General features: G+C 39.1%; 1 protein-coding gene across 2 annotated transcripts in view; it reads right to left on the reverse strand.

Annotated features, from left to right (window-relative positions):
* The window catches only part of slc15a4 (solute carrier family 15 member 4), a 46,748-nt gene that overhangs the window by 37,065 nt on the left and 435 nt on the right, over window positions 1–9,248 (reverse strand). Inside the window, exons 1-5 of one of the 2 annotated variants that reach the window (XM_054772627.1) lie at window positions 8,923–9,072; window positions 8,056–8,682; window positions 4,807–5,099; window positions 3,094–3,238; window positions 2,849–2,929 (exon numbers count right to left, since the gene is read on the reverse strand). In XM_054772627.1, coding sequence (XP_054628602.1) covers window positions 2,849–2,929; window positions 3,094–3,238; window positions 4,807–5,099; window positions 8,056–8,637 — 1,101 coding nt within the window. In that variant the 5' untranslated portion in view covers window positions 8,638–8,682; window positions 8,923–9,072. Of the gene's footprint in view, window positions 1–2,848; window positions 2,930–3,093; window positions 3,239–4,806; window positions 5,100–8,055; window positions 8,683–8,922; window positions 9,073–9,248 lie in introns of those variants that run through there. The other variant, XM_054772628.1, reaches the window with a different exon arrangement.

A 9,248-nucleotide genomic window follows, 5' to 3' on the forward strand; every position in this document is an offset into this window, starting at 1 on the left:
TCATTATTCTGGATATGTATGCCATTGTGTCACCATATAATTTCCAGGAGATTATAGCTAGGTAATGTAGCTCATACAAGGGTTTGGAGAGGATAAGAGCCGAGGGCTGAATCTTCCTAAATGTTTTCCGGAATGTGTCGCCTACTGTGTACTCTCACACAGACATCTCAGCTGCCCTAGCAAGCGCCATTTCTTTATTATTATTATTATTATTATTATTATTATTATTATTATTCATAATTTTATCTTTTAGAAAAAAAGGCAGTGGTAACAGTCTTGGAAACATGAATATTTTTCCATACTCAAGTTTCCATTTTCCGTACTTTTACAGACCTGGAAATTTACAGAAATGAAATTCCATTCTTTTCCATACTTGCGTAGGAACCCTTATATAACAATTTACGTACTATTGTACAAAGCCCTTTCAAGCCACATTTCATAAAAAGAGGAGACACACATAATTGTTTTTATCTTGAAATATAATATAAATGAAATGTAAATAAAATGTAATGTCAGATATGATCAAGGATTCACTCTCTTACAACGCAACTTCATATTTTTAGTGTGCTCTGTCTCCTTGAAGAAAATAACTTTGTTCAGTTGTGTCAAGTGAGGAAGTAAAAACATTGCAGCATTTCCCTTATGATGTGGAGCGTCAAGATGGGCAACAGTTTCGTTTTTGAGTTTCAAAGTTTAAGATAACAGAGATTCTTGATAGTAAGTATAAAATATGTGGGTAAAGAAAATAAGATGATAGGTTAGTTCCAATACAGTCAGAGAAAATGAAATACTTCCTGTTTCAAATTCCTGTTTTTGTGAAATAAAGTATAAGGCAGACCACACATACATTCCCATTATCAGTTAAATTTGCTATTACTATTACAAGAGCTGTGCCTGTTTAAAGCCCAACTTTTATGCTGTATATTGTACAATTCCCTGCACATTCTAATGCATCACAAAGGATGTAACGGAGGTGACGTCATCATTATAACCTGTAACAACTCGGCCTACAAAGCGAAACACAGGTATACAGTACTAGGCAAACTAATCGGAGGCCATCGGAGGGAGGCACTGTTGTGGAGCGTTCCAATCACAGACAGGTTGCTAATCTGCAAGGTATTAGTGTGTTAAGTAAAGTTCTGACTTAATCTCCAAGGCATTACCAACCTTTGCCACAGCCTCCAGCTGTTACCTACCACTGTCACTGTGTCACTGATTGACTGCCTTAGCGCCACACATGAAACAATATAGTTCAGACCTACTTTTTGCAGGCAACACTACACTCCAAATGATTTAAGGTGATCAATTTATTGGGAAATTATTGTTATTTAAAAATATTTTTATATGAAAAAGTTATATTATTGATATACAGTAGCTCCCAGCAAATTCGCGATTCAGCATTTGCGGATTTTTGGTACATTTTTTGTCCTCTCTGAAAATAGATCTTTTTTTCCTGTGGAAAATACATCATTCACCATAAATCTGTAATAATTTCTCAATTCGTGATAACTACAGCTGTCAATAGAATAAAAAAATTAATCATGATTAATCATGTTTTGCCCATAGTTAACTCATAATTAATCACACTTAATTGTAGTCAGAAATAGGTTTGAGGATGAGAATAGGATGTAAATCTCTTTGTGGTCAACGATTTGCTACGCAACTACAAAACTACATAAAATTTGATGTAAAGGGACATACATTTTGGAAATATGGGCTATTATTTATTCATTTCGAAATCCCCCAGTTTTTGCATGTTTAATGCAAGCTGCATTTTGTGCCACTTTTTTAACGGTCCTTGAACACACCTTTAACTGTTGTCCCATGCCGTACAGATGGACTGCTATACTGTATTTTTACCCTTTTTCTGGGAACGCATAAAGGTTTTTAAAGATTTCATGACCTTATTGCGTGCTAGTGTGCGTGTTTGTTCGGTGCACGGCCTCTCTGGAAGACAGGTCCGGGCTCGTGCTGGGGGATGGTGGCTCTGTATTCATTTCGTGTTTTATATTTGATGTTGTTCCTGACTTAGTTTTCACAACACATGATAAATAAGATGGATTGGATCACTGTGATGTGTGTGTTTTGCCAATGTACTGATGACTAGCTAGTGTAGTACGAATGCTAGCTAATGCTAGTGCTGGTGGCTCTTCAGCCATTGTCTCGGGCTGCCGTTAACTAGCGGCTCGTACCCAAATTTTGTCTCGCAGTTCAGGGCAAAGAATCAGCCCAGGACGGCTGGCATCTAAAAAGGCACTCATTCGTTGGAACACTCATGTGCCATGGTGCACCTGTATGGGTGACAGTAGGGAAGTGCCGGCAGTGCTTCAGTAGCCTACCTTCTCGCTTCTCTGGCAGGTCGACGTGGTCTGTGACAATTCCAATCACAGCGACAGTAGATACAAATAACTTTGGTCTTGTTGTGAGAGCCATCTGCTAGGGCTTTGAAGCTAAATTTACCAATGAAAATACCCTTTTCTGCTTCATATTTGTTCCCACTTGTGGCGCCACAGTCACTGCTACTTCCTCAAACTACGGTGTGGGCCGAGGGTCAAACATGACATGTGTACGTTAATTGCGCGTCTGGTGAACTTGGAACGTAATCCCAAGTGAAAAGCGGGGGTCTATACTGCTCAGAATTATGCGGCCCAGCGCCTCTGCTGGCAGCAGCCAAGTATTGCACACCGTTTTGCCTCAGTTGCTTCAAGATGTGATTAATCAACACGTAATTTGACTCAGCTGATTTTTAACGACCGATAAATTATATCGTTCCATAGTTGACACATACATACATATCAGAATACAAAGACATGATTTTAAAAAATGAAAATGGCCAGTTCTTAGTTACCTTGTGGGTGTCAATAGTGCTATTTGCAGCAGCATCAGGAATTTTCAGATGGAGCCCTTGTAGAACATATGTTGTCTGCATCTGCAACACAATAAGGAGATTAGTACTGCAGTGTTAAAGACTTCACTTTAAGTTGACATTGATAGTTATAACCCATGCTTATGTCTACATCTGCTTATGTTATGACTCTTTGGATGCAATGACATGAAACATGTCTCATAAAGTCATAGATGATTTACCGGTACCTGAAAATACACCGTCCAGTATGGAATAAGGGCTAAGAAAACAGGCAGGATTTTCACCAGGGATTTCACTTCCTCCACTTTTTCTTCTGCAAATTTTCCTCCATAGGTCACTTTGGCACCATCCAATAGTGCTGGTTTACTGCTTCTGAAGAAAAACGAAAAGTATAGAAATTAGATCTCAAGTGGGACTGACAGCATGAAATGACCAAAATAATTAACAATGATTTAAGCTATACCAACTCATCAAGTGAGAGGCTTATTCTGTCTTTTGGAGAACATCTTACGTGCCCTTAAATAACAGCACTTCTAGAGATACGAAAGCAACATTATACTATAAAGCCTATAATCCTCATCTCTGGAGAAAATGTTTTAATAAGGACAGTATAATTGGGCCACTTTAAATATACAGTGTCAGTTTTTGGACAGTTTTGAGCTAGTCAAGTGGAAGCACCTTGAAATAACATACTACTACAGGATATAAAAATGGACCGGGATACAGGGGGATCAAATGAGCTATAAGACAAAGGTTCTACACCAGGTGTGTAAAAGTCATCTTCACACGGCTATGGCTGCACTCAGAGGGCCACTTCTAACTGTCAATATATATTAATTTAAATATGAATATAACCTCATGATATTATACAATAGCCCATGAATTTAATTATTATATTTTTACCAACAAATTGATGGATAACTTGCTTTGAAATGAGAAGTGAAGTGAGAATGTCAAGGTGACAAGCAGACATCCCAATATTTATGTTGCATGATCATTCATTTAGAAGGAAGAAGGTGAAATACATTATTGACACACATTATTCTCAGGCTTTCATGGCCACATCAGTTTGACACATGTGGTTTACACCAATCTGCCTGTGTTATTCTGAAAAAGCACTCTCATGTGCATAAACTGTAGATGAGACATTATTTGCTTTGCTTACATTACAGTCCCCACTGCAGTTATTTGTAACATAGCAATAAAGTGTTGTATGAATTTGGACCGGCACAAATAGATTTCGCTGTACCTGTTTGCCCTTGCTCATAAACACATTATAAAAGGGACTGTCTGGGAATGTACCGTTGTTACAACTCCATAGAGCAGATAGCAGTATGGATCGTAACGCTGCTTTTTCACACACCTCATCTCTGCCAGAGAAGCTGACATAGGAGGACATCCAAATAACCACCTACACACAAACAAACATAAAATCTTACACCGCTAATCTACACACCGCAAGGCTTGCTTGGTAACCCTTGGTAATGCAATACGCTCTCCCATACGCTACTCTTTTTCAAAAAGGCGACTAGCAACTTTTTTTTTAATCTTATTGGACACTTTTGGAGACTGACATGAAAGCACGTATCACTCTTGTCAACAAGCAGCGGATCCTGCCGTGGGCCCCTACCCCATCTAAAAGCATCTAAAATGTTTTATGTGACATAAAAAAATGACAAAAAAGGTGACAGGAGCAAGTTAATTTGCAATTCTAAACATACTTGTTTTGCTTTTCATGTTTTTACTCAATTTTTGAGTCTCCCAGTGTCCAGTGTCCATGTAGGAAATGCGTCATGGCCAATTATGCAAACTGCATAATGTCGTCACCCCCCCAACAACCCACCAACACAAATACATTGCAATACACCACAATATGAGTCAGTCATGCATATTGTTAATAACTACGTGAAAAAGCTCACAGACAAACGATTATGTCTCACCGAAGCGAGTTAGGCTCCTTGGGTTTTGAGGAACAACAAGCGAAGCTCAGTATCTTGAACATATCTGTGAAAGCACTGCCATCAGCAGGCTTGGTGATGAAGACTGTGCGGCCCAGGAGAAACACAAGGAAGGAAATCCCAAGGCACGCAGTCGGAATGATGTAGCCAAGCTCAAAGCTGATATTCTGCTGGATGTAGGCCACACCCCCCAGTGACAGGATGGCTCCCAAATTGATGCACCAGTAGAACCAGTTGAAGAATCTGCGCGTGGCCTCTGGTCCTCTGTCTTTGACCTATTGGACAGAAACCAATCATTTTCATTGTAAAACGTGTGTACCACATCACATTATTTTAAACTGAAGTTCCACTGGGCAAAAAATAATAAATCCCACAAAACAATTCATGTTCAGTCACAACGTTATTCACTTTGTTTTTTTTCAGTCAGTGAAGGCACCTCACGAGTACCATGTAGTAACAATGGCATGTGATTGGTGGATAACAAGCATGCCGTGTGCTGTATTTGCTGCCCACGACAGTGCCGACTCAGGAGTCTGCCAGTTACAATTTCGTACTTGTGTGCTGTTGTTGGCGTAAAGGGACTGTTTGCAACTGGCTCAGTATTACATTATTTTAAACCAAGAAATATAAGAACACCACCAAATAGCATGTTACCATTACTGCTTTATCAGAACAGATTGAAAAAATACACATATTTTTCACACTTACAAATTTATTGTTGTTTGGCCCTAATGAGATGACTGGTATCTTACATGCTCAAAGCAGGAAGAGGGCAGGGTATAATGTTTGCAGCACACTGGAAAGCTCGCGTTCTCTAGGCAGCCACGTAACAGTTGCAAACAGTCCCTTTACGGCTGCAAGTAACCTGTTCCAGTTTCTCAATAAACCTTCTAAAAAAACAGAAGTGTCATGTATGATCACACTGCACTGTTTTAAGCTGCTGGCACTTTCTCTTTGCACCTTTTGTATAGCTCGGATATAGCATTCTAAATAAAGACAGACAGATTGCAGGTGGCGTGTGGTTTATCTGTTTCATACACTACGAAGAAGCTCCGCACTGCTTCACCGCTGTTTCATTCAAAATATTGGACGGTGCATCTGACGGCTTGTTTATTATTAATACAATTTGTAAATTAGACAGTATATCTGATTTCACAGAATGTGCTAATTAGCAGCCGATTCAATCATGCTGATCAGATCAGTGTAAACTCTAATAATGTTGAGATTAAACTCAAAATCTTGTTAAAAAAATACAATTTTAAATTTCTAAAAACAAATACAGTGATCCCTCGTTCATCGGGGTTAAGTGGTTCCAGGCCCGACCGTGATAAGTGAATTTCTGCAAAGTAGGATTCTTCATTTATAACTCAAACATTTCCGTAGTTAGAGCATTGAAATCCTATTTATGACCTTCTAAATATGTTTTTTGACATGAGAGCCCTCTATACATACAATAACACCCCAATAGTTACCTTTATTACCAAATATAGTAGATATAATCAAAGAAAATAAGCCATTTAAGACATATATAAAACTTGTACTGTTACTGTACGTGTTACAATAAATGTGTTCCAGATGTCAGGGGTTCAGAGTTGAGTTTTAGCTTGACATGAGTTATGGCCGCAACAGTAGCCTTTGTTATTATTATTACGTTATTATTATTGTGCCTCTATTAGTTCATTTAGCCACTTTTGTGCTTGAAAATGCTTAATTTAGGCAAAAAATATGTACAATTTGCTTAAATATGCATGTTTTTGCCTAATAATAGGCCATATTCAACCACAAAACAGCACGATTTATTAATTTATTTTGAAAAACCCTGATTGAGTAAAGCCCCAAAATTCAAACCGCGATGTGACAAGGGATGACTGTACTATTAAAACATCAGCTGCATAATAACTTTTGACTTCTTATCTGTGAAATGTAAAAATTATTTAGAAACTCGTGGTGAAAGCATAAAGAACAACAAAAATGCAATAAATTCAATACGCAAGCAGTTATCCTGGGGAGGAAATAGATTTTATCTATATGTGATAAAGTGGATGTGTCTCATATATATGGGGAAAATACAGTGTAACGCAGCCCCAATTAACTTCTGGAGAGATATGATACTGACTGCACATTACATTTCCACGGAGCACCTTTACAGTCTTATGTATTTTATACTTTCAGAAATGCACTCAAATGGAACAAAGGTACCATGCGATCATTGTCTTGATAGCTACTCACCATTTTTGCAAAAATTGATTGAAATGCCCTTTCTGCCAATAGATGGTAATCACATGAGGCGTGGATGTTGAGAGTGATGTGGGAACTTTATCTCAGCCATGGGAAAGATGTAAATTTTGGGACACATCATCGGTGGTGTACCTTTGAATCAGTGGGTGTTTCAGCCTTTCAACACTAGACACCCTCATCAAAAGCGGCCAACTACAGGGTGATCAAGCCTGCACCTGTGTCCCATGCCCAATCATGAGTTGAGTAGTGCCTGGAAGGTGGGGAAAGATTTGGGGGGGCAATGAGCTAGGCTAATGATTACTGTAAATAACATTGATCATTTATTCATTCTAAGTTGATATGAGTGTCACAAATTGTGATGAGAGTGGAACGAACCATTTTCAGATGGGAAGAGCAAAATGAATGGAAAAATAAGTTCCATGCATAAGTTAAAAAAATAAAATCAATAAAACAATTTTGAAATAACACCACCCAATTTTGCCCTGAAAAGCACTGACCCAAACATAAAAAACAATGAGCATAGTCTGCTTAGAGAAAATGGTATCGAGCCCTACCAGCCCGAGTTTTTTCTTATTGCTGGTGGTATTGTTTCAAAACAAGGACCCTGCAGTTAAATTTCATTATTTTTTAACTGATTGTATGCGTGTTTGGAGTAAAGAGACATTTTCTCAGCAAAATGGCAGACATGTTTCACTTCTTATCACATAAAGCATTGCTCTTGATTCATGGGTGTGCATGTATGCTGAGTGTGTCTAATAAAATTAAATGGCCATGGCAAAAAGGGATGTGCCTGTCTAAGTGAAGCCTCATGGTAAAGATGAAAGTACTGTACACGTCACATGTCTGACTCCATCATGTCAGACTGCATTCCCAATTATACAGGTCCATGGCAGAAGACATATCACATTTGTAGATATTACAATGATGAGATTGATACGTGCACTCTTAATTTAATAAAAATTTACATCTCAATGCAATACTTTTCATAATTACCTGGTCTGCACCAAATGGAGTGATGTTTGACTTGACAGTCCCCACACCCAATGCAATTAAAAAAAGTCCACTGTAGACTACAGGGCCACAATACGGTGCACGAATGGGACAAGTGATGTTGCTTGGAGGGGTACTGTTGGTACTCAGACACTCAGCAGGCTGTACAGGAAATGCTGCCTCTTCTCCACATAGATTTACCCTTGTGTTGTCATGTGAAATTAATGGGAAAAATAGAATACCAATAAAGTATAAAATCAAACTTGAGGCAATAGTCCAAAACTTTCCAAGGTATGCATCTGCCAACCAGCCTCCAAATGGAGATATCAGGTAAGTCACCCCCATAAACATCAGAGGAGCCTGGCTGGCTTGTGTGCCCTCCCAAAAAAAGGGGCTGCTATTTAAAAAGAGAACAAGGTTGGATGTGATGCCATAGAATGCAATCCTTTCCAATGATTCTGCCAGCAAAACAGCAGCACATGCTAGTCTTCTACCCTGGAAAACAGATGGGGGTGACGCTCTCACATTTCCAGAACCTGAGTCCAAAAGAGGGGTGCTCTCGTTGGCATCCTTGGTGACTGCCATTATTTACTGATTTTGATCTGTTGATGGCTCCCTTACAGTTCAGTCCTGTAAGAAAACCCAAGTATAACAGAGTTTAGTAATGATAGTACCGTTTAGTATTGTCTTGTTACGACAGCGTAAAGGATAACTTTAACACATCTGAACCTCAGCCTGAGAGTCCGGCTGAGGAAACGACTCGACATCGTCATACCACGTTAATACTATCACGAAAGAGTTGTCAACTTTGTTTGAAGCCTATGCTAACTTTAGCATTACTGCTGTTCCGTGAGATTAGCTATACATTACCGTCTGTCAGACGTCCAAGTGGTGGATTGTCTCCATTAACGGTTACGTTGCTTATACCCTTCAAATGTTTACTTTGTCAACGGAGAACTGGAAGCCGTCCAAAAGTCTCACATCACAACCCCGTGACACATAGCACAGTCAACAAACTGTTGGATGGATTTCCGTGTGACTCCGCAAGCGATCTATAAGTCCACTGCTACTTTTGGGGCGCTATTGTTACATCCATGTTATTTGTAAGTCTGGTAGGTCTCATATGACGTCCCAGCCATAATGAGGAAGTGACGCGTCGGCGTTTTCATGCCTTTTAATGTCACACTCCCAACACA

The sequence above is a fragment of the Dunckerocampus dactyliophorus genome, chromosome 4 (assembly GCF_027744805.1).
Source record: "Dunckerocampus dactyliophorus isolate RoL2022-P2 chromosome 4, RoL_Ddac_1.1, whole genome shotgun sequence".
NCBI lineage: Eukaryota > Metazoa > Chordata > Actinopteri > Syngnathiformes > Syngnathidae > Dunckerocampus > Dunckerocampus dactyliophorus.